The sequence below is a fragment of the Oreochromis aureus genome, linkage group 17, assembly GCF_013358895.1.
Source record: "Oreochromis aureus strain Israel breed Guangdong linkage group 17, ZZ_aureus, whole genome shotgun sequence".
Classification (NCBI taxonomy): domain Eukaryota; kingdom Metazoa; phylum Chordata; class Actinopteri; order Cichliformes; family Cichlidae; genus Oreochromis; species Oreochromis aureus.
Window position 1 is genome coordinate 8,682,508 of NC_052958.1, and position 27,835 is coordinate 8,710,342.

At 39.8% G+C, this 27,835-nt stretch overlaps 2 protein-coding genes across 5 annotated transcripts; one reads left to right on the plus strand and one right to left on the minus strand.

Moving 5' to 3' along the window:
* Positions 1–919: 919 nt before the first annotated feature.
* Positions 920–9,359, minus strand: pus7l (pseudouridine synthase 7 like). Of its 3 annotated transcripts, XM_039600583.1 has the most exons (12): positions 9,343–9,359; positions 6,956–7,152; positions 6,825–6,854; positions 5,588–6,388; positions 5,066–5,225; positions 4,674–4,893; positions 3,887–3,985; positions 3,669–3,750; positions 3,162–3,327; positions 2,622–2,748; positions 1,608–1,661; positions 920–1,507 (listed from the first exon to the last, which is right to left on the minus strand). In XM_039600583.1, the coding sequence occupies exons 2-12, from the start codon at positions 7,026–7,028 to the stop codon at positions 1,187–1,189; spliced, it is 2,133 nt and encodes a 710-aa protein (XP_039456517.1). In that variant the 5' UTR covers positions 7,029–7,152; positions 9,343–9,359; the 3' UTR covers positions 920–1,186. The 3 variants fall into 3 exon arrangements, with proteins under 3 accessions (XP_039456517.1, XP_031606478.1, XP_031606479.1); XM_031750618.2 differs by lacking the exon at positions 9,343–9,359 and having other exon boundaries at positions 5,588–6,414; positions 6,956–7,049; XM_031750619.2 differs by lacking the exons at positions 6,825–6,854; positions 9,343–9,359 and having other exon boundaries at positions 5,588–6,414; positions 6,956–7,023.
* Positions 9,360–13,562: 4,203 nt separating this feature from the next.
* On the plus strand, positions 13,563–24,812 carry LOC116309830 (23 kDa integral membrane protein-like). 2 transcript variants are annotated; one of them, XM_039601560.1, is made up of 9 exons: positions 13,563–13,785; positions 19,222–19,287; positions 19,587–19,703; positions 19,814–19,888; positions 20,031–20,126; positions 21,949–22,038; positions 23,118–23,189; positions 23,318–23,401; positions 23,807–24,812. In XM_039601560.1, exons 1-9 carry the CDS (start codon positions 13,726–13,728, stop codon positions 23,939–23,941), a joined length of 795 nt encoding a protein of 264 aa, XP_039457494.1. In that variant the 5' UTR covers positions 13,563–13,725; the 3' UTR covers positions 23,942–24,812. The 2 variants fall into 2 exon arrangements, with proteins under 2 accessions (XP_039457494.1, XP_039457495.1); XM_039601561.1 differs by having other exon boundaries at positions 20,031–20,114.
* The last annotated feature ends 3,023 nt before the right edge of the window (positions 24,813–27,835 follow it).

Sequence of the window (27,835 nt, forward strand, 5' to 3'; positions counted from 1 at the left end):
ACATGGATGTGGAGATCTGCTTGTTGCTCTACGAATATTCCTCCCCAGACCATCACTGCCTAACTGGTCATGCTGGATGATCTTGCAGGCAGCAAAACATTTACCACAATGTCTCAAGACTCTTTCAGGACTGTTACATGTGCTCAGTGCGAACTTGCTCTTATCTGTTAAGAGAATAGGGCATCACTGGCAGATCTGCCAGTCCCGGTGTTCTTTGGTGAAAGTCAGTTGATCTGTATGGTGCTGAGCTATGAGCACAGGTAACTCTGCCAGATGTTGCCACCTCACCTCATACTATTGGAGTCCCTTTCTGACAGGTACGCTGGAGGTCATTTTCAGGGCTCTGGCAGTGGACCTCACGTTCCTCCTCCCACAAAGGAACAGATACCATTCTTGCTGTTGGGTTAATGCTTTTCAATGACCCTGTCCTGCTCTCCTCACTCAATGTTGGAGACTATGCTGGGAAACACTTAATATTCTTGTGATGGCACATATTGATATGCCTTCCTGAGCAATCAGAATGGCAGTTGTGTAATCTAAATGCGACATAAGCTGGGATAAGAAGAGAACAGGGAGATGGAGTCCACCTGCAAAACAACTTTAAAACAACAACTGGGGAGAAGGGAAAAAGCAGACTCCAATCATGCCAGCAAAATGCTCCCAACAGCACAACAGAGGCTCTGGAACCTCTTTGTCAGGGTCAAAGGTTATTAGTCTCTCTCTTTTTTTTAAAATCACATGCACATTTTAAGTGGACTCAGTTAAGATTGCAGTTAATTTCTGACATTTTAGGTCAATGCTTTATTATTTTTAAGATGGAGAGTGTGGAGTTGAACCCAGTCAAATTGTGTTTTTAAGATTTCAAACTTAAACATTCTGAATGAAAATAGAGAAATTTAAAAAAAAATAAATCATAAACTTTGTTGTTTTAGAGGATTTATTTATGGCACGAGAAACATACTGCATGAATTCTTTTACATATACATTTGTTCACATTTGGCAGTGGCCTCCTTTCATTATGCTTTTTGAACTGCACAATATGATTTTTCTTTATACTTACGGTCTTCAACAACAAACTAAAAGACTACTGGTAACATAATAACGGTCAATGAAAGTACAAAGTATTGTAGAAAAGCTGTTTTCTTCTCCTTCAAACAAATACAACAGCTATGTCCTCCTTTAACCTTCAGGGGTCACACTTCATGATCTCTCTGAGGCAGATGGTAGCATAGCACGAGGAGTCCAAGTCGAAGTTTAGGGTGAGAGTGAGCGACTCCGAGCCTGCCATCGCTCTTCCACCCTCTCTGCTGGCTGCTCTCTGCAGCTGATACCTGAGGTTGTGCGGCACTGCCAGCAGGGGGCGGTAGCAGCCAGGCAGGTTCAGTTTGAGGCTGCTGACTCTGAAGCGGCAATCTTCAAGTCCATCTCTAACCAGCCTCTCTCGGTACCAAGTTCCCATGGCATTTTCTGGATACTTCACAGTGTTTCCTGGCATCGGTAACACAACCTGGCAGGACAATAATGTAACAAGTAGCAACTGTAGTGTTACTGTAGTGTACAAAAAATAGCAATTGGCAGAGAAACAAATAGCTCCAAACACTCCCTACTTGTTCTAGTTTGTAGATACCCTCTTGCTCCTCTTCATCTGTCACCACATGGATCTAGAAGAAGGCACAAACACAAAGTTAGTGGCACTGACAGGGTGTTTGAAAAAAGTAACAACGTGTCCTCACATCGAAAATGTCTCCTGTGACCAAGAGAGCACAAAAAAATGTGTCACTAAATAATCCTATTTACTGCTGAAATTACCAGGAGGTATTTCTGGACTGCAGCAGCAGCAGCAAAAGTACAGTAAGTGAAACCATAACAAAGTTACTGTTGTAAACTGCTCAATTACAGCCTAAAAAAGGAAGTAACCACAGTTTTCACCTCTACTCTGTCCTTTCATGCACACTAAAAAGGGTAGTTTAACTCACTAAAAGGAAACAAATAGAAACAATAAATAACTTCATTGATAAAATTTTTATAATGAGCTGTTTGCTGATATACTTTGTGTTGTTCTCACCCCCCATTCTAACCTCAGCTTTGCAGTTTCAGGCCAAGATTATGCTTTCATTTCTCCAGCTTAGATTCTTAAATGCCGCTCCTCCTTTATCTCCTCCTTTGGTGTTTGGCCTATGCAAACTTTACTTTGAAAAATAAGACAAAACTTAAGCTCCCGCTTGTATGAACATGTGAACACACGGGAGGAAACACTCAGCTTTAGATGTGCTTGTACTGGAAATACTGTGTGGTTTAAGAGGTGGGCACTGCCTGGGTAGCATCCAGGATGCAGCACACATGACTGTACCAAGTTTAAGATAGAAAAATTCAAGGATCTGGTAAATGTGTGAAAACGAAGGCGGGAACTACAATTCTAGCATTTAGGTCCACGATGAAGTCAACAAGTTGGTTCTTGGATTTCTGTGATAATGTATGTCACAGATGCAACAAAGTCACAAACCTGGAAAAGTGTTTGCTCTGATTATAACACAAAGCTAACCTAATTACTCCTGAGCTATCTTTTTAATCAGCTATTCCTTCTAAAAGGTCTCCTTTTCCTGTTTTATCTACCTTCTTACCTGAGCCATGCTGGTTTCTCTAGCATCTTCCATTTTGTTTTGACCTTGTCGTAACCACACCAGGTCACCTCTTCGGACACTATGACCCATTGTAGTTAGCCTGTGTGCCGCCGCCTCGTTCCAAACTCTGACAACCACAAGAACATCGACATAATTATTCAAATTAAAGATCTAAAGCACTGGAATGACATGTTATTAATAATACTGTTTGGTTTTTATATAACGTTTATTTTAATTTCCTAATAAATAAAAGAAACCACTTATTTGGGCTACACCTAGCCCCAATTTATCTCCCTCACCTATAATGGAAACCAGCTTTAATAAATAAATGAATACACAACATTTTTTTACATATCGCTATCTGTCAAACCTGTTGGTGTTACTTTCCCAAATTTGTATTTATTATCATAAAAAATATTCAAAGACGTGCCCCGCCTTGTGCCCTATGACAGATGAGACAGGCTTCAGCTCCCCCACAACCCTGAACAGGAGAAGCAGTTAAGATAATGGATGGATGGATAGATTCTCCTTGCAGCTGACCTGCTACAGTAAGCGTGAGGGTAGAAAATCCTCATGCTGTGTGGCAGGCTGAGCCAGGCTTGGTCACAACCATCAGGACCTGTACCATAGCGGTTCAGGGCCCGCAGCATCAACCGCTCCCTGGGCTTGGACAACGGCATCAAAGCTAAGGACTCCTTAGCGTTATCTGGAGTGGAGAGGGGTGAAAGACAGAGAAAAATAAAACGACAAAACATACTGAAATTGCAAATTCTAAAAAAAGCATTTGCATGACGTTAATTCGGTTTTAAAAACACAAAACTTGGTTTATGAAATGTGTCATGAATTCACTAGAACAGCAGATGCTGACATTACAGAATCATAAGGTTTTAGCCAAATATGGATGATGAATTTCAGCTAACTTTCAAAAATAAATAAAGGAACAGATCATCACACTGTTCATCAAAAAAACCTCAGATTCAGCAAGGAATAGTTCTCATTTTAGAAGTTTCTGGAGGAAGAAAAATCTCCCATGAAACTAAAACAAACCTGTTTGGAGGAAGTGTCTCTTCGCATGACTCTGAGGGTCATCGCCTTCCTCTGGAGTGAAGAAGAGACGTACAGCACTCACCTGACACACACATTACATACAGTAACTCAACAATGTGCTGTTTTCACTGAGCAATGCCGGTCGTGGATTAGCTTTATATGACCGTAACCAACAGTATTATCATCTTGAATACATAGCGAATGTCTCAAACACTCACCATATCCTCTTTCAGTAGAGCTAGTCCTACTCGATCAGCCTGAACGCTCTGTCCGCTCCCAAACCTCTGTGGTCCATAGTAGTTGACAAACCCTCTGGCCTACAGTGAAAAACATCAGAGGTCAATGTGTGGTGGTGGCTATGTAGCTTGTATAAGGCAGACATTCTGAACCAACAAAACCACTTGCTACTAAGCAGACATATTTTAAAACTCTATCAGGAAAGACATGATTAGTCGAGGACTAATTTCAGCTGTGGCTTCTTGACAGCCACCCTTCCACTGAGACCTTTTCAGATGCATCTCTCAGGTTGTGTCAGGCCTTTGCCAGATTTTTTCCCCTCCTATTTTTAAAGGACATGACCTTCAGATACTGTTTTTCTGCTGCAGTGAGTTTTTTTTTTTTTTTAGGATTACCACTTCTTCTTTTTTCCTCTATTTGTTCACTTTCCTCGGATTTTGGAGAACTACACTGAGGTATACCAGGTTTTTAGCTAATAGCTCTTTGAGAATCACCTTGTTGGTCAAACTGTGATATCTTTGCATTATTAGAATCAACTAAATAAACTTTAACAAATGAAGAGTTTTTGTATACAATTCAAAATGTATTCTATGCCAAGCTGTGCAAGTGCAGACACAACACTGGTTCACTATTTAAGTTAGGTGCCTTTTTAAGCTTGTCAATGTCCAATAAAAAAAAAACTTTCTTTAATAAAACATTAAAGAAAGTCTGGTTCCTGGCATAAGCTTTTACCACAGGATTGCAGGAAACCTAAAACTCAAAATCTACCTTGACATTCTCCACTGCTTCTTTCACCAGTGCTGCCAGCCTTGTGTGCACGTCTCCACCAGAGGAGTGCATGTCACCAGCACCGTGTGGTCTCAGGTCCCGGACAACCAGGTCGAAGTGATTCCCCTGCAGTCGTCCAAGCCGGAGAGGCTCGCTGACAGAACGCACCTGAAACACGCGGATCCCTCTGTTCTGAAACTCTGCATTCTTCTCTTTCAACCTAGTCACACATAATGCAAAATATATAAATGGTTTTACAAGAAGAACTCTAACATAAAGAGAATAACACAACTTTTGGTGCTTTTATCCCATGATTTGAAAATAAGAAAAAAATATATATACATACATATATATACATGTGCTCAAAATGCATGAAAGAAACACAGCAGTACCGTTGAGGTGAGACCTTCTTTACCACCATGGACTGGTAGGTGATTGCTCTCTTATCCTTGATCCCAGCATAGGTGAAATCAGATGGCAGGACCCCGAGAGCTGCTGCCATGTAGCTGATGGCCTCCAGAGTCTCAAGGTTTTCCTTACACAGAGTGAACGCTGAAAAAACACGCAAAAAAACATCTATATTTTTATCATATTTGGAAATGTTCCCTACAGGAAACCTGATTTTTTTAAAGCATCTTTGATTTTCATTCTCTTAACCTGTGTCATCCTGCCCTTCTCACTAAGAGTTTTCCTGTCTTTTTCTCCAGCTTTGACCGATTCAAATCACAATTACTGTGATAATAAAGCTGCCATAATTATTTCATTTATAGTTAAAATTCTTCATTCTTCTCCAGCTTTTTCTATATTATTTATTTGTTTACTTAAAGTAGGTAATTTGATCTAAAGCATTACTATTTTTTAGATTTTATATTTCAGATGATAAATGATCAATAACTTGCAATGCTACGCCTTACCAGTGTAAACTTCATCGTCTTTACGTTCCTCCGCTGTTCTCTTCTTTGGCCTCCCTCGCTCCCTCAGCCTAACTGAGATCGATGTCCTCCCCTGGTCATTGAAGCTTTTAGTCTCCACCAGTTTCCCGAACCTTCGATTCAGGAAGTGATGGACTGCCGTCCTGTGCTCTTTATTGTCATCAGGTCCAAACGTATAGGATGAACCTCTCACTTTGGCATCTATAAACCTGAAAAAGTCCTCAGCCTCATCCTCCTTAACAAGCTGGGAGAGCTCTCTGTAGTCTGGGTCCTCCCTCACCCTGATCTCAGGCTGAATGGTGACAGTCATGAGAAAAGGGAAGCGGTGTCTGACAGCTCGGTGGACGCTGGCTCTCTGGTGTTTGTCAGCAAAGGAACCAAGGGAAAGCTCCAGATCAGGTGGATTTTTATCTCTGAGAGTTAACACAAACTGCTCGAGCTCCTCACTGACTGACTGACCTAAAATCACACCTAAATCTAAACTCCCTAGACTAGGGAGTGGGTCGTGTACCCCCCAATCCAGAGGGACATCAGCATCCTGTGAGGCTGAAGAATGACTGTCCTCTTTATATTCTGCACTGGTTCTGTCATTTCGAACCGAAGAGGCACAGCCCGGTGTCTGTGTGGCTGCTGCTGTGTTAACATGCTGTCCATAGATATCTATTTCAGTCACCACAAAATCCTCAATGAAATTTTTGATGCTTCCAAGAAAGCCTTCATGGTTTGATATGAAGCATGCAGGGACATTCACAGCCTCACTAACCTGCTTCATGATCAATATATCTAAAAAGAGATGTTTTTAGTTACTCCTGAGGGTAAAAGAGGCAGAAATAAAACATTATCAACACCTCCTTCAATGTAACTGAAGACACATGTCATACCGTGTCATTGTTATAAAGCAAAATTCAATGAAAATTAGGGCAATTTAAAAATGAGAGGATACATGCAAATCGGGACACGTTAAAAAACGTACGGCAGTAATGTTTTTTTGATTACTTGAGATTTTTACAACATCTGTAACACACCTGTGCGAAATACGAAGAGATGCTAATACATGACAAACGACATTTGACTCGGATTTTAAGCCTGCTAGTGTCGCCGCATACCATTAAAATAATGGCAGAATTCTATCGGCGATTTATTTACGTGTAAGCTCGTTTACTGAGAGCAAAGCAATCCGTCTATTTAGAGTAAACCTAAATCCTTCACATAAACCTACCTCGACATTGATAGCAGAGAGCTGTGGCTGCTATACAAAAGAAAGCAGGTTACGTTACTATTCTTTGAATGATAATATAAATGTCTAATGGATTAATTATCGTAAATTAACGGTTTATTTACAGCACAAACCTGCAGGCGCCAAGTAAACAACACGCCTGTAAACACAACCACGCTGAATGACTTCGGTATTCTTCCGGGTCATGTGACCATCATATGACTTTTCTTAAAGAGACAGGCAGGTAAGGGCAACGCAGAACCCAGATGTGGACCCCCTAGTAGGATGGTTATGGGCAGATGGTTCTGACCTCTGGGCCATATTTGAAACCCTAGAGACATGAATGGACAACATACACAAAAATGTTTATTTATAAGTGCAACATACATTTATTATTATTTTTATTATCATTATTATTATTATCATTACTATTAATATTATTACTATTATTAACATTATTGCTTAATGGGGAAGGTTTTTTTTGTTTCTTCAGCAAACATCATTTTTTAGGGGATTTTTATATGTGGTTTAATGATGTAAGTAATGGTTCATCACTTGAGTAACATCCTTTTTTAGTGCTCGAATGAGTCCTGTCACTGTGGCTTCACTAAAAATGAAATAGTCAAAAAACCAACTTTGAAATACCACGAGAAAACCTAGAAAACCGTTGGTCCACACCAGTTTAAAAAATGAAATGAAACTCTCGCTTCATGAAGGAACTATTAAGAAATGTGAGGCAATTGTGTGGCAACATTAGAGCCTTTGGAACAACTAGTTGGGTGTTTAAATTCCTGCCAGGTCATGCATCCAGTAAGGATCCAAAATCAAATATTCACTCTTACCAAGAAACACTTGGTAGCTCAGTGCAATAACATCAGTACAAGACAGATATTATCACACATCTGTCTATCTGCACATGTTTTAGAGAGAGAGGGGGGGAGAGAGAGAGAGAGAGAAAGAGAGAGAGACCCCCTTCGGTCCTGAATGCATATTTCTGAAAGAGGGGTATTACTTACAACTAGTAAGAATGCCATCATAAAGTGTTATCTTTCTGAAAAGTCAGTCAGTGATTTAGGTGTGCTTTTCTGTAAAGATTCACCTGGCACAAAAACAGTGGTGACATTGGGAGAAACACCCTGTCTTCTCATAAATGCAAAATTCAAAATACAAGAACTACTTCAGTGATGGATTTATTTCAGAAGATCAGAATCTTGTTTCAACATGTTGTAAGACCAACAAGGTATTGTGTTCATTCCAGGGGCGATTCTAGGATTAGAGCTTTGGGGGTGCTGAGCACCCAGAGAGCTGCCCAGCCAGGCAAGATAAACTTTACACGTCACGATGAGACTTCTTCCCTGTCTCTGTCAGTCCCTGCATCCTTAAATGTCTCCAGTTGTCCCGAGTTCTCTCTGACTGTCTCCTTGGTGCATTTAAACCCCTGTTCCTCCCTGTCCTCATCGTCTGTTGTCTTCATCTCCGTTATCAGTCATCATAATTTACCATCTCTGTGCAAGTCTGCAAATTTCTTTCTTAAATCATAAGATTCTTAAATTCAACAAGTCTCTCTGTGCCTGGGTCCTCGTCACAAAACATGACATCACTGTTTTGTACATTTTAACACAATTTAATCCCACATTTGAGAAAGAAAGGCAAAACACTTTTTTTGAAAAGTCTGTAACAAAACCATCAAATCTGATCAAGGTTATTTAAATGCTGCAAAAGAAGAATGGATTGGGATAAAAAAAAATACATATCCTAACATTAATTACTGGGGGAGAATAATGAATGATGCTCATAGTGAGTAAGAAGTAAACTGAGTGCATTTGGACAGAGATTCACTTTTAATGTGTATGTATAATATAATACAGATACATAAAAAACACTCCCAAAACAGAATAAATTATTACAAATAAAAATCTTTACTGCAGATACTAATTTTACTAATTTAATAATACTAATTTTGTGTTGTAAGATTTATGAGTTTCATGCTTTCATAGTGGTACTTGGGAGAGCTTGACATCTTTCTCAGGTGGTACACACTGTAAAAAGTTTGAGAAACACTGATAAGTGTATGTGTGCTTTTGGAAAACATTTAAAGCTGCTGTACAGAATCTTTGAAACAAGCTTAAAACACTTTTAGAATATAAACAGAGCACTCTGCTTCTCTTTACAGCTCCTCACTCCACCAGGGCTGTTTGGCACTTTCTGATACTGTACTGCAGCAGTCATACAGACAACTGGACAGTCCAAAAGTTGGCCCACCTATTACTGGCTGAGGTTTTAGTAGAGTTGTGGCTGAACCACATAAAAATAGATCATTAATTTTAATCTCCCCAATCAATTATAATGTTGGAATGTTGTTAAAGAGGGTCAAAAATGTTTCAACCCAGTTTGTTTTGCAGCTTCTGTATAGCAGCTTTAATATAGGGAGAACACAACTTCCTGATTGTGTGAGTAAAATCAGGTTTTTTCTCTTTGTCAGTTTAATAGTTTCTGTTTTGTTCCCTGTCTGTTTTCTTACCTGCTTCTTCCTGACCTTGTACTTTCTCCTGACGTTCCCTCTTTCCTCTCTCCCTCTTTGGACTGACAATCATACACAAATAGATTGGATTCAATTAGATGAAAAATTACATTAATATGAAAAATACTATTAAGATCACTAACAAAAGTCCTCTCTCAGTGTACTTTCAACCAAAAGGCAAATAACCAAACCACATGAACATCTAATAAAAGATATAAATATTGAAACACTGATCCAACATTATCCTTTATTGATGGATCATTTGTTCTTACACTTTACCTGAATGTTGCTCCTTTTTTGAAAAAACTTCCTTATATCCCTTATGAACCTGGCTGTCTCTCTGTACACAAACACACACACACACACACACACACACACACACACACACACACACACACACACACACACACACACACACACACCGTAGTTTTAAGGTTAATGGGCATCCAGTCAGTTAGCTAGTTAGTATCCATTTCAAACAGGACAGTGGTAACAACAGTAGGCTACGGACAATTTTTAGTTTTAGATTTTAAATATGCTATATAAATTTCAATGGGAGCAACAGGACGGTCAAATGTCGCTGATTTTACTACAGAGTAGGACGGATTGTAGGGTAGCAAACATTGTCGGAAAACATGTTTTCAACACTGCAGGTTACCTGGTGTAATGTTTTTCAGCTAAAAAGAAACATGGCCTGACTGCTACCTAACTACATATAAAGAGTAACTGAAGGTTAAATGCAGCTAATATGTCCTGTTTTAAGCCAGGCACTTACACCTCCGCTCCGCTGCGTCTGCTGCCGCTCTGGCAGCAACAGAGCTAGAGCCAGAGTAAGGGAGAGCCGAGCTGGAACAAACCATTTTGGGAGGGGGGGTGTTATCTATACTTTTGTTGTTAAAATGTTATGTTTCAACCAAGTACTGTATGGTTTTTATATTTTTAGCAGTGTGTCACACAGACAGCAAATATTGTCCAAAAAAAGTAAGAAATCTTTGGGGGTGCTTTGATTCATTTTGGGGGTGCTGAAGCACCCCCAAAAATGGGCTAAAATCGCCCCTGGTTCATTCATAAGTATATACAGATCTTATTAATAACATATGCAAAACCTGTGTTTTTTAAACTTTTTTTAAGCTACTTTCAGCTGCTCCCTTGATAGAAGGGGACATCACAGCAGGTAGCCCCACGTGTTTGATTTGGCAGCGTTTTTACCCCAGATGCCCTTCTTCATGCAGTCCTCCTCTATCCAGACTTGTAGCAGTCATTATACTAGCTTGTGTACTCCTAGCTGGAATTTGTGTCTCTGGCTTGAATCAAACTAACAACTTTTCACTAGCAAAGTGAATGAGTAAACCACAGCATGTATGCAATAGAAAAAATAATAATAATTAGATATTCAGTGTAACCCTAATTTTAAAAAGGCAAAGGAATTTTTTTTTCTTTCAAAATTTACACCAAGGGAATAACAGGGTGCACTCTTTGGGGGTTTTGACCCTTTGTACTTTTCCACCCACCAATATCCTCTGTTCAGTAGAATGGCTCTGTGCCTTTCCGTCACACAGTTTGAATGTGTGCCAAAGATCTTTTGAATGTGTACTGGAAACACTGGACAGAAAAACTTTACAATAAGTGTCCATACTCTTGCCAGCAGAGTTTGATGAGCGCGTTGATTATACTCTCCAGATGTTTCTGTAGTCCATCAGGAAATATTTTCCTCTGGAATGAGCCTTTGTTAGAAAGAATGCAGTGACTAATAACATTGCAGCAGTGCACATAATGTGTGTGAGTGAAATTGTGTGAGTTGCATAGACATATGGTGTGACTGTGTGTTTGTACATGCACGCAGGACTCCAGTGAGGGGGTCATGTGACAGAGTTTCTAACAATCTGTTCTTCCAAGACACCAGCAGACAAAAAGGCTTTTATTGAGGACTGTGCCGAGCTGTCACAGAGGCGCACAAAGAGGAAAACAAGGATCCGATGCAACTCCCCAATGTCAATTTTACATTCTTCTGTGTGATCTCTCTTCCTGTCAGTCCCCTCCCATCTTTTTGACTGTCAAGTTTGTCAAGCTTTTCCTCTTGTTTTCAATGGAAGATATTAGGATACACTACTAATCATTTTCTCTCTCTCTGTCTGTTTTTTTTTACAGTCCCCCCACTAAACATGCAAATACATCCGCAAAATAAGCAGGAAATGGTTTTGACTCCCTTTGTCAATAACAGTTGAAGATATCAAAACAATATTGTGAAACCCTTCGACTCAGTTTGTTAACAAGTTTGTTTACATTCTTTTTTTAACATTTTGAAATGTCTATGTTCAAAAGTCTTCAGTTTGTACAGTTTTTGGTTAGATATGCCTCTGAAGTCATAACATACAGAATTATCCATCTAATTGTCAAAATCTGCCAAGCCCACAGATTTACATCATGAGCATCAGTATAGTAGAACACATTTTGTGCCACAGTTACAATTTGTGACTATGAATGAGGTGCTCAGTTATACATTTTGGACAGATCAGGATGCAATGTCTAATATGTCCATATATTTTGTTTTCCAGGTATGCCTCTTTAGGATGGATAGTCTACATCTAGTTGCGTTCTATGCAAAGCTGTCTATACATTTTTATTTTGGTCTGTAACTGAAAAAGCAGATAATGACATTTCTTAACCACTGAAGGAAAACCACAGCAGTGAAGATGCATTTCACACAGATTCTCGTTAACCTTATACCAGATGCTCTGTTGTAATGGAGTGGGTAAAAACTGGTGTGTATGTCACTTTCGTCCTCTTTTGTATCTTCTGTACTATCATCTTGTCCACCACCATACATCCTTACTCCTATCCCTCTTTCATGAACCGGCTGTAAAGTGTTTCTCAGAGCAGTTTCTTCTGTGTTCACACAATGCTGTAACTCTGGAGCTTGATATATCTTGACATATCAGTGACTTACAGCTGTGGCATCAGCACATTTAGACACTTAGATGAACTATTTTCATATTCTGTGATGACCTATGCAATGAAATGTTGCAGATATATTATTGAACATTAAGATAAGTAAATAAAGTTTATTTTAAAGCGCTTTCTACAGAGAATCAGACACAAAATGCTATACAACAAAATAGAGGAAAATAAAGAAAATGAAGTGCTGAAATAGGAAAAAGAACAAACGAAACAAAACATATTGAGACAGAATAAAGGCATTTAACAGATTAAAAATACTACATTAACTGTGTTTTCATCACAGATAGACAATTCTGTATATGATCATTAATGCACCTAATGCTCTCTGCTTTGTAAATGTCATTAGAGAACTGAACTGAAGTCACTGTCATTGAGTCAGTGAAAACAGCATTGTCTTCTGTGTTTTGCTGTATGTGTGAGCTACTTGGGAAATATGACCGCAAATGGAGTGGGAGTGTGTAGTTCCCCCCCCCCGCCACACACACACACTTTGTCTGACATGTTTCCCGCAACAAGTTCTTGATATTGGAAGTGCATTTTCCAAAGTACATCACATATAGCTAATTTTGATCTCATGTGGGCCAGACCGGTGCATCACCCTTTTCTGTCAGTGTAGAGAAATTTAACTACAGATTTAATCAATGAGAAATCTTAATATAAGAAAAAAGAAGCACAACTTCAACAGTATGTGTCAGCTTTTCTACACAATAAAGAAATGCTGATTTAGTGAATGTAGAAAAATGGTTTTAAAGTAGTAGTATGAATGCCCATAGAGGCAGTCTTTATCTGTTGGAAAAGCTGTAAAACTAATTAAAATACATTTCAAAATTTATGTCCTCTTTCACATTTTCCAAAACTATCCAATGGACCAGATTGACAAGGCTGATTCTGGGCCCCCGGGCCTTATATTTGACACTCCTGTTAATATGACACCCCATTCATGTATGATCATGTGTTTTTTCTGCTCATAAATATCGATCATATTGGTAATAAATATATTACTTAGCAGTCACCAGCGTTTAGGCATTAAAGTCAATTGCATCATATTTAAATTTTGAAGCTTCTACGTTATTAGGGGACCGAAATAAATTATGTTGCAAATTTAAACACAGATTTGCAAATTAATAGTATTTTTTTATTTCATAATAAGGTTCACAAAACACTCTGTTTTCCAAAAAATAAATAAGAATATTCTTCAATTATTTCATGTTTGAGGCTTTAAATTAACAGGGTTAAGCAACTTCATGAGCCGGAGAATAAGACTCCACCCACTCACCATTATTTCCAGGTGGGGAGCGCAGTCTAGCGGGGAGGGACTTTAACGGGTCTCTCTTCTTTAAAAGTAGATTTATTTCTTTACGGGCACACAAATTATCACTTTTGAGGGACGCATTCACTCGTGGAGCGACATCAGAAGACGCAAACATGGGAAGAGCGAATGTGTGGCTGAAACGGGCTTTTATTTTCGTGATAAGTCTGATCGCGGTGAGTATTGTTACGAGGCGCTGAAAGATTGTTTACGTGCAGATGTTGAGACCCTCCTTGTGTCATGTGTAAAAATCTACATTATCCAGGTGCTGCAGTTAAACCCTTTTCAGTTTTACTCAATCGAGTTGCCAGTGAAGGTTGTAGGAGGTCATTTTTTAAATTTTAGTTTTATTTATTGGAAACACATTGGAATAATTAGCGAGACGGGAAAACAACAGTCTCCAGAAAACGCTAAGATTGTTAAATAACAATTAAATTAGGGGCTGTATTAAACAATAATGTGTACTGTAGTGTTTGTAGTCTCATGTGATGTCATCATTGGTTTTCCTTTTTTTAAGTATAAAAACAAACAGTTAAAATGCGTGTGTTTCCAAAAATCCGTATGGCAAAAATCTGGTATGGCAACACCACCGCTTACAACCGCAAAGCTCTCCAGAGAGTAGTGCGGTGTGCTGAACGGATAATTGGAGGTGAGCTTCCCTCCCTCCAAGACATCTACAGGAAGCGGTGCCTGAGGAAAGCGGGGAGGATCATCAAGGACTCCAGTCACCCCAGCCATAAACTCTTCAGACTACTTCCATCAGGAAGGAGGTTCTGCAGCATCCTGTCCCGTACCAGCAGACTGAGAGACAGCTTTTTCCACCAGGCCATCAGACTGCTGAACACGTCATAGACACCTCACCCTCACTACTGGAACTTCAACATTATGCACTCCATACTGTACATTAATGCCACTGTTTTGCACATACCTACCTCTGTATATTTTATATTTTATATATCTTATTTTATTGTTTACTCTATTTCATTTGTAAAACATGTATATACACACTCACACACACACACACACACACACACACACGTAGAAAAACATATTTAGTACACACATTCAGTAATGTATATACCTTTATATATGGTACATATATTTATTACTTTTTAGATTAACCATTTTTATATTTTGCTTGTTGCACGTTATTGTATTTTGCACAACTCTGTTGCTTGTGAAGCTTGCACACAAGAATTTCACTCGCATGTACTGTACCAGTGTACCTGCACATGTGATGTGACAATAAAGGTGATTTGAAATCCAAAATGTGATCTCATAAATTGCTTGTTTGGTTGGTTGTTTGTTTGTTTGTTTGTTTGTTAAATGAAGAGGAAAAACAAAACAAAAACAAGAGTGACAAACGTACGGTGCAAATGTGGCCCACTCTTGGCACAGAGTCAGCAACATGACATTGCTGACCAATGACTGTAGAAAACAGACTATGTGCCAGCATCGCCATCTTGACACAACATCTGGGACCCACCAGACCTGATTGACTGGCAGTTATACCATGTGATGCTCAGGTTTTTCCAACCGATTAATCACCTCTTCTCCTTCTCCCACCTTATTCTTCTCATCATTCCCACAGTTCAGGGGAAGTGGATTATGCAACATGTTTTTCCCGCTAATACAGCTTGTCCCTCATGGTTTATCTGTCACTATGTGTCTCATCACTTGCTTTGTATTTACTGATTTACAGTGGTTTACCAGCGCATGATTTAGCCCGGAGCTGTTACAAAAGAAACACATTGTGCAATACTTCACTAAGATTAGCACGAGCCTATAAGAGCTGGCGCCAAACGTCAAAAGGGTAAACAAATGTACAGGGTGAACTACTTATCAGATTAACATAACAGTGTAAAGCTGGATTAACTTCTTCAGTAGTTATACTCTTCACTTTAGTCAACACATTTGTGAAATTCAAATGATTGTATTTAACAAATATTGATGGGTTTAACAGATGCCAGCACTTTCTTTAAACCACACCATAGTCCAAGAACCAAGATGATCAAGAAGTACATCCCACAAAGTATGCGTTGATTGTTTTGCTGGGAAGTAGCATAATTACCAAGTTTCATTTCATGCCCTGAGCTCATCATGTAGATGCCAAACTCTTAGGCTTCCAGTTCCTGTAACAACATGAGTCAATTATGGATCAATACTCAAGGGGTGGATTAAGTGTCTTCCTGGTATGTAGGCGTTACCCCTGTTAAGTGAGAGATCTTATTAATGGATTTGTTCAAATCAGTTCCAGTTCCCAGGCTGTTTTTTTTTTTTTTTTCTTGCATATTTTGGGGCAAAATGCAGACGTCACAATAGGCAGGAACAGTTCTGTGACTTTATTTGAAGAAATGCTAAAACCTTACATGAAGGCATGCAAGCACAAGAGCAGTCATGGTAAAAACCAGGTGTACCCTCTATTAGTTGTGTGCAAAAAAAGGAGCAGCTAATTTGAAGTAATTGTTTCTTGTATGACTTTATCAGGTTCTCACTGTCCTTTAGGAGATTACTCTCTTAGAGTCTTGCCACAGCATTTCAAATGAGTTCAGATATTGACTTTGATGGGGCATTTTCAACACCTTCATTCTTTGTTTTTGAAGTTGTTCTGTTGAATGAATGTCCTGTTTCATGACCCTGTTTTGGCCAAGTGTTAACATTCAGAGGCCTCCTCAAATTTGACTGCAGAACATTTTGAGATAAAGAAGAGTTCATGACTGACCGACAAGGATGATCTGATATCCTCGTGTTGGTGTTGTTCCCACATCATCATAATAAATGTTGTTCCAGGTTCAACATTGCAAGTGACCAATCCCATTGTTGTGACGTCATACTCTTGCAAGCCAAGCGATTCATTCATTTATGAAATTCCAATGTTGCAAGGACAATATGTATAATGCTTACCGTTTATGAAAGAACAGTATCCTGAAATGCCAAGAATTCAAATTGCTGGATCGGCGGACAGAGGCGGTTTCTCGCAAGTTAAGTAGATTTTTTTTAATTATTTTTTTTATGGCGGTTTTTTCCCGAAGTTGCAAAAGTATGACGTCACAACAATGTGATTGGTCACTTGCAATGTTGAACCTGGAACATCATTTATTATGATGATGTGGGAACAACACCAACACGGGGATATCAGATCGTGCGACTGACAAACTGTACAGTGCAGTCCTGTCTCTACAAAATAAGCCCAAATCATCACCCCTCCGTTACCGTGCTTGACAGTGGGTATGTTTGTGCTGAGTTTGCTGTAGTGTGGCATTGTGTGTTATGGCCATATAGCTCCAATTTGGTCTTGTTGGTCCAAAAAGACATTGTTCCAGAAGTTATGGTTTGGTCAGATGCAAACTTACAAACCTAAGTTTGGCATGTTCTTGTTAGAGAGAAGAGGCTTTCTCCTGACATCCCTTCCATTTTCTAAATGTGCTGTCATGAACCTGAACATCAAACTGAACCGTGTACCGTCTGATATTTAGCTCCTGTATTTGTTTGTTGCATGGACAGACCTTGGATTGAATTCCTTAGACGTCCACTCCTTCTCCCTGATCGTAGAAGCATTACCAGACTAATGAGCACCAGCAACCACTTAGCTGATGTCTTTCCACTTTGACATTGTGTTGTTATTTATATATATACACACACACACACACACACACACACACACACACACACACACACACACACACACACACACACACACACACACTCACAAAAAAAAAAACCAAACACCCAGCATGCCCCTACGGGCGGTTTTACCCTTCAAGCTCGGGTCCTCTACCAGAGGCCTGGGAGCTTGAGGGTCCTGCGCAGTATCTTAGCTGTTCCCAGGACTGCGCTCTTCTGGACAGAGATCTCCGATGTTGTTCCCGGGATCTGCTGGAGCCACTCGCCTAGCTTGGGAGTCACCGCACCTAGTACTCCGATTACCACGGGGACCACCGTTACCTTCACCCTCCACATCCTCTCGAGCTCTTCTCTGAGCCTTTGGTATTTCTCCAGTTTCTCGTGTTCCTTCTTTCTGATGTTGCTGTCATTCGGAACCGCTACATCGATCACTACGGCCGTCTTCTTCTGTTTGTCTACCACCACTATGTCCGGTTGGTTAGCCACCACCATTTTGTCCGTCTGTATCTGGAAGTCCCACAGGATCTTAGCTCGGTCATTCTCCATCACCCTTGGGGGCATCTCCCATTTTGACCTCGGGACTTCCAGGTTATACTCGGCACAGATGTTCCTGTACACTATGCCGGCCACTTGGTTATGGCGTTCCATGTATGCCTTGCCTGCTAGCATCTTGCACCCTGCTGTTATGTGCTGGATTGTCTCTGGGGCATCTTTACACAGCCTGCACCTGGGGTCTTGCCTGGTGTGATAGACCCCAGCCTCTATGGATCTTGTACTCAGAGCTTGTTCTTGTGCTGCCATGATTAGTGCCTCTGTGCTGTCTTTCAGTCCAGCTTTGTCCAGCCACTGATAGGATTTCTGGATATCAGCCACCTCCTCTATCTGCCGGTGGTACATACCGTGCAGGGGCCTGTCCTTCCATGATGGTTCCTCGCTCTCCTCCTCTTTCTTGGGTTTCTGCTGCCTGAGGTATTCACTGAGCACTCGGTCAGTTGGGGCCATCTTCCCAATGTATTCTTGGATGTTCGTTGTCTCATCCTGGACTGTGGTGCTGACACTCACCAGTCCCCGGCCCCCTTCCTTCCGCTTAGCGTACAGCCTCAGGGTGCTGGACTTGGGGTGAAACCCTCCATGCATGGTAAGGAGCTTTCTTGTCTTTATGTCAGTGGCTTCTATCTCCTCCTTTGGCCAGCCTATTACCCCAGCAGGGTACCTGATCACGGGTAGGGCGTAGGTGTTGATAGCCCGGATCTTGTTCTTACCGTTCAGCTGACTCCTCAGGACTTGCCTGACCCTCTGCAGGTACTTGGTGGTTGCAGCTTTTCTAGCGGCCTTTTCATGGTTCCCATTCACCTGCGGGATCCCCAGGTACTTGTAACTGTCCTCTATGTCTGCAATGTTGCCTTCTGGTAGTTCGATCCCCTCAGTTCTGACTACCTTCCTTGTCTTTGTTACCATCCGACTACACTTCTCCAGCCCGAATGGCATCCCGATGTCATTGCTGTATAGCCTGGTAGTGTGGATCAGTGAATCGATGTCTCGTTCACTCTTGGCATACAGCTTGATGTCGTGTGTGTGTGTGTGTGTGTGTGTGTGGGAACTTAGTTTCCCACAGACTGCTTCTGCATTTTTCTTTCTTCATTTCTGTGTGTGTAAATTGTCATGTTTTGCAGTTCATCTGATACAACAATGCTTATGTCAGTGTTGTTAAGTTCACAAAAGCTTATGTACCATGTTACAGTTTGCTAACCAACATATTGAGTGTTTGTAAAAAGCGGTGTTGTATAGGGGGTTTAGTAATCATTACATCTTTCTACTACAAAAAAATGCCTATCATTTAATTCTAATAAGCAGAATTAATACTTTCATTTGTAAACAATACTTTTAGGATGTGGAGAAATCATTGATGACTTTTGGTAACCTTAGCGTTTCTCACTCTGCCTGTTACAGCTCTGAAAGTGTTGAATCGTCTCTTACTGTTTTTACAGATAATCAGCTTGTTGCTGCTGGGATTCAGTCTTTTTAGCCATGGACACTTACACCAACAGGAAGAGGTATTAAATGTATATTTATAGAGGCTTGCATTATGACACATGAATGTGTGTGCGATTTAACAATGTCATATTGTATGTACTACAACACATATATAGCTCATGTTTCTCAGCAGCAATTTCTATATTAGTGGCAAAATAGGTAAGCAAATATTATGCAGCCGTTGTCAGACAAATGCCAGCGTGTAAGTGTTTTCTTTTCCTGCAGTATTCTTAATGACAAACAACATCTGCATGGAGCACTGAATTAGGTTACACCCTTGCTCACTCTCAACCTGCGTCTTTGTTTTTTTTCTCCACAGGCAGAACGCGAGATTGCAGCCATACATATTATGTATGTTATTGCTGTTGTAATTATTCTCTTGACCATCTTTGGCGCAATCGGTGTCTGGAAAGAGAAACAGTGGGCCCTAATAGTGGTGGGTAAAGAAAAAAAGAAGACAAGAATCTTGGTAGCGGTAATAAAATACAATTTATAACAAAAACAAATAGATCCTTATTTCTGTGTGTATGTGTTTCTGTTTGTCAGTATGCAGTTGGAATGATTCTGAGCAGTCTTGTCATGTTGGTGCTTAATATTCAAGGACTGGCTTCACAATCTCAGGTATTACCAAGCTGGCTTTCCACATGTTGAGTTTCAGGGTTTTTTTTGTGTCTTTTTGCATTTAGTGAATTCAGAAATGTGTTTTAGAAGATACAGAAATGTTTTTTAACTGTTTGTACATTACATTGTTTTTGTTGCGCAGGTACGTGAAGAATTGAAGAAGCAGTACCTGAACCTTTTACCCCTGGTTAATTCTACTGAAGTCCTCGATGATATACAGACAGAAGTATGTAAGACTGTAAGACTGCTTTCTCAAATATGTAAGACTGCTTTCTTCCATTTGCGCAACATCTCTAAAATTAGAAATATCCTGTCTCAGAGTGATGCTGAAAAACTAGTTCATGCATTTATTACTTCCAGGCTGGACTACTGTAATTCTTTATTATCAGGATGTCCTAAAACTCACTGAAAAGCCTTCAGCTGATCCAAAATGCTGCAGCAAGGGTACTGACAGGGACTAGAAAGAGAGAGCATATTTCTCCTGTTTTGGCTTCCTTCATTGGCTTCCTGTTAAATCCAGAATTGAATTCAAAATCCTGCTCCTCACATACAAGGTCTTAAATAATCAGGCCCCATCTTATCTTAATGACCTTGTAGTACCATATCACCCCATTAGAGCACTTCGCTCTCGCTCTGCAGGCTTACTTGTTGTTCCTAGAGTATTTAAAAGTAGAATGGGAGGCAGAGCCTTCAGTTTTCAGGCCCCTCTTCTGTGGAACCAGCTTCCAGTTTGGATTCGGGAGACAGACACTATCTCTACTTTCAAGATTAGGCTTAAAACTTTCCTTTTGCTAAAGCATATAGTTAGGGCTGGACCAGGTGACCCTGAATCCTCCCTTAGTTATGCTGCAATAGACGTAGGCTGCCGGGATTCCCATGATGCATTGAGTTTTTCCCTTCCAGTCACCTTTCTCACTCACTATGTGTTAATAGACCTCTCTGCATCGAATCATATCTGTTATTAATCTCTGTCTCTCTTCCACAGCATGTCTTTATCCTGTTTTTCTTTTTCACCCCAACCGGTCGCAGCAGATGGCCGCCTCCCTGAGCCTGGTTCTGCCGGAGGTTTCTTCCTGTTAAAGGGAGTTTTTCCTTCCCACTGTCGCCAAAGTGCTTGCTCATAGGGGTCATCATATGATTGTTGGGTTTTTCTCTGTATGTGTTATTGTGCGATCTACTGTACAATATAAAGCGCCTTGAGGCGACTTTTGTTGTGATTTGGCGCTATATAAATAAAATTGAATTGAATTGAATAGAAGTAGGTAACCTTGTGTTGTGAAGTTGTGAGTGAAGATGTGCATGTGTTTGTAGTGTGTAGTGTGCGCGCGTGTGTGTGTGTGTGTGTGTGTGTGTCTGCTATTCATCTAGCTTCACAACCCATTAAGCCTGGAGTCCAATTGACTCCAGGCTCAATGAGTCATGAGTAAATGAATTTAAGGTTTTTCAGATAACAACATTTTGCAGTGTCAGTTTGAGGCTTCATATTGCCAGCTTATACTGAAAATTACTTGCAGCCAGTAGTGTAAACAGGGCACAAGGAAATAATAGCTGATGAGGTCATAGAGATGTTTGTGAGCAACGATAATGGATGGCCCGTGCCAGTTTTTGTAAGTATAATCTTGTAGAATTGCAGTTCCAAGTAGTTTCAGAGGTGATCAAACAAAACTAACTAAAAACAGACCTCACATATAATATGTAAGGTTAATGGCAGAACTAAACAATCCTGATACACAAGTTAACTGGATGCTAGGCACATGCTCTTCTTATAATATTAGCAACTTAAAATAGCTGTTTTGATGTTTTATAGAGAACTCTAGTGAGAACAGAGAAGAAATGCAGTATTCTTGATTTTAAAAAAAGAAAGATAACCATCATAAAAATCTTGTTTGTGACGGACATGTTTTTCCAAAAATACAAGCAGACTGTCCTGGCATGACTGATACAGTTTTCAGCAGCACAGATCAGATGCTGTTTGGTCAGACTTAACTGTTTGTAGAAGGGATTAGGAGATGGTTGTTTCGCAGTTGTCTCTTTATTTTCTTCTGTGACTTCCATCTCAGTTGCAGTGTTGCGGACTTGAGAGCTACCAGGACTGGAAGTTCAACATCCCAAATTCCTGTCTATGCGCCAACAAGTCCACTAATCCATGTGTAAGTGTGAAAGCTGACATGCCTACACGGTTAAAAACATTTTTCAATCAATTTTCATTTACAAAGCCCAACTTCCTCCCAAAGTAGCACCACCAGGCTCCTTTATGCTACAGTAACACTTGGGAAAACAGTGGTTGGAGACTGTGGTACAACCAAACCATTTGCAGACGGTAAAGCAACTTAAGTACATCAAGTCAGCGATAAAACGTCATTAAGATTTTTGACTCGATGGGGTCAAGCTGGCATTTGTGATAATATGTAATTAACTATTATTAACTGGTGAAAATTGCAAATCTCTTGCCGTCTACATGAACAGAAACTCATATTTACCACAGACCTAGGAGGGGTTTTTTTCTTTTCTTTTTACATTGATTACTTATATTCAGAGTCCAGCCAGAGCTTCATAGAGTTGGAACTGAAATTCAAAATTTCCTTCACAAATAGTGACGTAGTTGTTTTAGGGTGCTGATTAAACTGAAAAATCACATGGGTGGTTGCTTGATTAAAGGAATTACACCAGAATACAACCAACTGGCAACCAGTTGAGTTGAATACTCAATTGCAAATAAACTAGTGCTGTCAGCGTTAATCTCGTTAAAATGACGTTAACGCCATTAACGCGACAAATCTCAGTTAACGAGTTACCACGGATTGCCCCGTGCGAGGGGCTGCACGGAATCAACGTGTTAGCGCTTAGCTCGTTAACGCGTTGACGCCATGCAGCCCTGCGCACGGGGCGATCCGTGGTAACTCGTTAATGTAGATTTGCCACATTAATGCGGTTATGCCCTTAACGTCATTTTAACGAGATTAACGCTGAAAGCACTAAAATAAACGCATTGCAGAGGAGTCGTGCCCATCATGCAGTCTTATTTAGATTGCCAACATGCTGCAAACAATCTGTCTGCATTTATAAATAAGACAGCAGTTATTTGCAAATCTGCTTGAAAATGACTGCAGTCAGTTAAAAAAGCATGTTTTAAAAGCTTTGACACACGAATATCATCACATTTTTTAAACTACACGTTGTCTGGGTGTGCATACACTTTACGCACAATTACGATTTCTGTGTTTTCCAGGTGGCGGCTCCTAGAAACAGCAGCCTGTTTAACAGCCAGAAGGGCGACGGGCCTATTATGATTTATGAAAAGGTATTAAAGACATTCTCATTAGAAATGATCTTTTTTCAAGTACAGGTACATGTGTAAACTCTATAAGCTGTTATGAACTTTGTTTCAATTTATATCGGTTTATCTCATTAATCCTTTACTTGTTTTAGGGATGCCTTCCATACTTCATCGAGACCATAATGAGTGTGATTAGGACTGTGTTGGGCGTAACAATGGGAATCATGTTATTGTGGGTGAGTACAATCAGTCTGTGGCTCTCATGGTTATAGCTCCTTTGATGCGATCTTTAGAAAGCGTGCATTGCTGTTGACAGAAATGTCAGCAGTTTTGCTTAGGTGATCCCATTTGTACAAAGTCTTAATTTTTCCCTTAAAATTTGTCTTCCACTAATATTTTCAGTCATAGGGTTTCAAAAACTCTTTTCCATCCTGAAATCTTCCTATGCAGTTGGTAACTACAGATTCAAAAGCTGAGTGAAAGCGAGCAAGTATCTGTTTTTGCTGCGCTGGCATTTTCTTTGACTTTTCTGCCCTTCTCAGCCTCTTTCTAAAATTGCAGGTGGACTCAAAGCAACTCAAGAAATAATAAAAAGATGAACAGGAAGTAAAATAAACCACCTCTGTTTGATTCTGTTTTAGATATTGTCAGCAGTATTGTGTATAGCCATCTTGTGCCAGCTCGATCGGAAGAAAGACACCCCTGCAGTGGTCTACAGTGCAGAGGCAAAAGCAGGCAACTACACCACCCTCACAGAGGTTTCAGACCACTCCTGATTTCTTTGTTTCTGATTCAGCGTGTTAAGCAAAGCTAAGGCAAACCTTGGAGGCAATGGGATTAATAGAAGACGTTATGATGATTGGATATATTGACTATATTATACCATGCAAGTGTATTTTGAACTTCTTTGTTAAGGGTATTTTCTATTCACTATGTAATCCCTAATGAGCTGTACATTTGGGCTGTGCCACAAAAAACAAAACTGTGAAAGACTATGTTCCTTTTTTGATCAATATTTCTATCCAGTATAACCAAAAGGGATATGATAAGTGACAGAGTGTCTTAACCGCTTTGCGCCTTTGAGCTCTGTGTTTAGAGACTTGTGGTAATTCTGCCCTGACATGGAGTGTAATCTAGTACCTCTGTGATTTTTAGCACCGGCAAGCAAGAAACTAAGTAAAAATTCAGAGTTTAAAGCTAATGTGCTCAGCAAAAAAGCACTTATGAATAGTATGGGTGAATTAAAGCTTAACTGATATTTTGTAGTTTGGTAGCTTTTCATTTTTCTTTAACTCTGACTCTTTTTTTTTTTTTTTTCATTCAAAGCTTTTTAATACTCTCATATTTGATAAGACGGGGGTTTAGTATAAGGTGCCTTTTTTCATTGCTCCGTATCGTTTAGATCAGCTGCTAAAGAAAAAAAAAATCCTTCAATCCACTTTCTTCCTTAGCCTTGCTGTGGCACATCCCACATCCTTTATCCACTGCATAAATGAAAGGACAAAAGGAAAATATACAGCTTACAGTTTACACCTCTAACTGTCTAAACCACAGTTAATGTATCGATTCTTGTTCCCTAGGTTTGTGGGAACATTTTAGAAAAATTCGAAAATTCATTGTGTAATAAAATGTTTTATATTCCCTTCATATTGCTTGGTTTTGTTTTGTTTTGTAAACTTAAATTTGACATAAAATCAAGTGAAATGATGAAACCAGTAATGATTTATGAAGTTATGCAACCCTTAGGTTACAAGCCCACTTCTTAATGGCTACAGCTTTCATAAACTAACAATACTAATTACTAAATAACTAATTAAGTAAAATGATCTCTCAGTTTTGACCTGTTCTACAGGATTTTTTAAAAGACATTTTAGAATTCATATAAAAATTCTTGATATGATGGTACTGATTGAACTAAAAAAAAGTCTCTACAATATTTTTTTAAAAAGCCCCCTCTGGTGTTTCCTATGTCTTTGTGTATTTGTTGCAACACATCTGTTTTATATATCTTAAGAAAACCTTTTGTAGTGGCAATTCCATTGTTTGCCCAAACAAACATTCAACAATTTAAAATCTACAAGCCACTGCTGCACTGTGGTTTGTTTCCTGCTGCTTCTCCTGATCTGGTTTCAAAAAAACAACAGCATGCCCACCCCAGTGCATGCTGGTCCTATACTAGTCCCTTTACTTATAGAAAATGGCCCTACAGTTCTTCCTGGCTGACTTACAAAGATAAACAAATTTTAAAAATAATAAAAAATAAAAAATAAATGGCTCCAACACTCTGGCCCCCAATTGTGCATACAATCACAATTACTTCAAAGTTCTTAAAAAAAGGAGCTATTCCCTCCGGCATGTCCTTAATCTTCATTGATGATGTTACTTCTTCAAGATGATGCTTCCAGTAGCAAAAGACGTTTTGGCCTTTCCAAAATACAAGTCTTTGTTTGGAGTCTCACAGAACCCACCGAGCCTTTTGCATCCTCTTGGAGCTGTAGCATCTGCAATCAAGACAATATCTCCAGGTATAAGACATCTTTTAGTCCCCTGCCATTTTTGTCTTTCTTGCATCAGAGGTAGGTATTCAGAAAGCCATCTTTTCCAGAACAGCTTTGCCATACACTGTACCCATTTCCACCTTTTCCTAGCATGAAGATCACGTTGATCAAACACTTCTGGTGGCAAAATTGGTTTGTTTTTCAGCAACAAATAATTGGGTGTGAGTGCTTCAAGATCATTTGAGTCATTGGAAACTCTGGTAATGGGTCTGTCGTTCAATATAGCTTCAGCTTCACAGAGGACTGTTTAGAGTCCTTCATCATCTAAAGCTTGTTTTTTGAGAACTGAGACTAAAATACTCCTTATGGAATGAATGAGACGCTCCCACACATCACCTTGGTGAGAGGCTGCCGGGACATTTGATGCCATCCTGAATAAAAGTGTTTTGAATTTTAGCATGGTTCAGCTCAGCCAAGCTCTCTTTCAACTCTCAATTTGCACCAACAAAATTTGTAGCATTATCAGATCTGATGGACGAAACTGGGCCTTGTCTACAGACGAACCTCCAGACAGCATTTATACAGCAGTCTTTACTGAGTGTTTATGCAATTTCCAGATGTACTGCACGACTGGTCAAACAAATAAAAAGAACTCTATACCTTTTAAAGAGACTTTGTCCTCTTTTAATACTTATAGGCCCAAAGTAGTCCACTCCAACATTTGTGAACGGAGCTGTGTCTGGCAGGACTCTCTCTGCGCCATCTTTTGTTCAACAAACTTTCCTCTGTTGCATCTACACATGATACATCGGGAGATTATTTTCTTGGCAGCCGAATTTGCATTTACTATCCAGTCTTTTTGTCTTAGTTTTGACAGGATGTACGCTCTTCCTGCATGTCCCAACTTTTGACAGATATGGCGTAAAATCAATGTTGACACATTTATTCCCCCACATCCAATACTGGGTCGAGCTTGTAGAGAGAACTTCCCTTGGAGACTGCTTTGAGGCAATTGCTTATTGAAGCCATTTCAGTTTTACATTTCTGTTGTTGTGCATGCTGAATAACAGCTTGTTCTGCTTTGGCCAAATCTTCTTGAGTCAGATTTTCTTTCTTCAGAGTGGTGTTAAATTTTTCCCATTCTTGTTTCCATTTCATTCTTTTGACTTTCCAGATCATTTTCATTCAGATCTGCGGCAACAAACTCTTTCCTCTTTTGTCCCAGAAACACCAACGTCTCTTTCAGCTCTAAAAACCAGGCTACTGAGATTTTAAGTTTTGTCCAAGATGAGACGTAATGAATCAGACAGCTTGTAGCATCTTGTGATTCCTTCACAAAAATCTTCTGGCTTCCTTGGAGATGTATTTCAGTACTGTTTAACAGTACAGGAGTTCAAAAAACAGATTTTTCAAACTTTTCCTGCAACTGTTTTCTCAGAAGTTAGTTCACTCGAACTGCAAGAACTGAAGCTGTCAATTCCAGCCTGGGAATTGTAGTTTGCTTTAAAAGAAGCAACTCTAGCTTTTCCCAGGTTAAAGGCAACATGTGAGATGTTATTCTTTTCCAGTTTTAAATATGACACTATCCCATAACCATCTTGACTTGCATCAGAAAAATGATGAAGTTGTGCTTTATCTGGTCTTCCAGTGGAATTTGGTTTAAGAAAGCATTCCACTTTGACATCAGCTGGAGCTCCTCCAGCCAGTCACGCCCCTGCTTAGAGGGAGAGTGGGGAATAACTTCATCCCACTTCAGATTTGGTCAACAAAAGTTCTTGTAGCAACAGTTTAGCTGGCATACTGAAGGGAGACAAGATTCCCAAAGGATCATGCAGTGAGCCGATCACAGACAAAATGCCCCTTCTACTTGGTGGACGATCCTGCAGAGAGGTTCTGAACTTGAACTTATCTGTTTCTATGCACCTCTGTAAACCCAGCGCTCTCTCAAATCCAGACCCTTGATTTCCTTTGCTCTCTTTTCCTTTGGGATTGAGATGTGCACTGTGCGACTGTTGCTGATCCATTTTGAAAGCTTGAATCCTCCTTTAGTGCAGATATCAGCCTCTTTATATTGTGCACTGCCTCTTCTTGTGAAGCAACAGATTTTAAACAGTCATCCACATAAAAGTTCCTTCTGACAGTATCCATCTGTAGTGTGGTTATTTTGAATAT

What these genes read in the sequence shown, in the direction of transcription:
- pus7l (XM_039600583.1), bottom strand. Translation starts at nt 7,028, where the DNA reads ATGACCCGGAAGAATACCGAAGTCATTCAGCGTGGTTGTGTTTACAGG. An exon ending in AAGAAGGTCTCACCTCAACG is followed by an intron (nt 4,894 to 5,065) that starts GTACTGCTGTGT and finishes ATGTGTGACTAG; the next exon opens with GTTGAAAGAGAAGAATGCAG. An exon ending in CCTCACGCTTACTGTAGCAG is followed by an intron (nt 2,749 to 3,161) that starts GTCAGCTGCAAG and finishes TGTGGTTGTCAG; the next exon opens with AGTTTGGAACGAGGCGGCGG.
- LOC116309830 (XM_039601560.1), top strand. Translation starts at nt 13,726, where the DNA reads ATGGGAAGAGCGAATGTGTGGCTGAAACGGGCTTTTATTTTCGTGATA. An exon ending in AGACAGAAGTATGTAAGACT is followed by an intron (nt 20,127 to 21,948) that starts GTAAGACTGCTT and finishes CTTCCATCTCAG; the next exon opens with TTGCAGTGTTGCGGACTTGA. An exon ending in ACAAGTCCACTAATCCATGT is followed by an intron (nt 22,039 to 23,117) that starts GTAAGTGTGAAA and finishes TGTGTTTTCCAG; the next exon opens with GTGGCGGCTCCTAGAAACAG.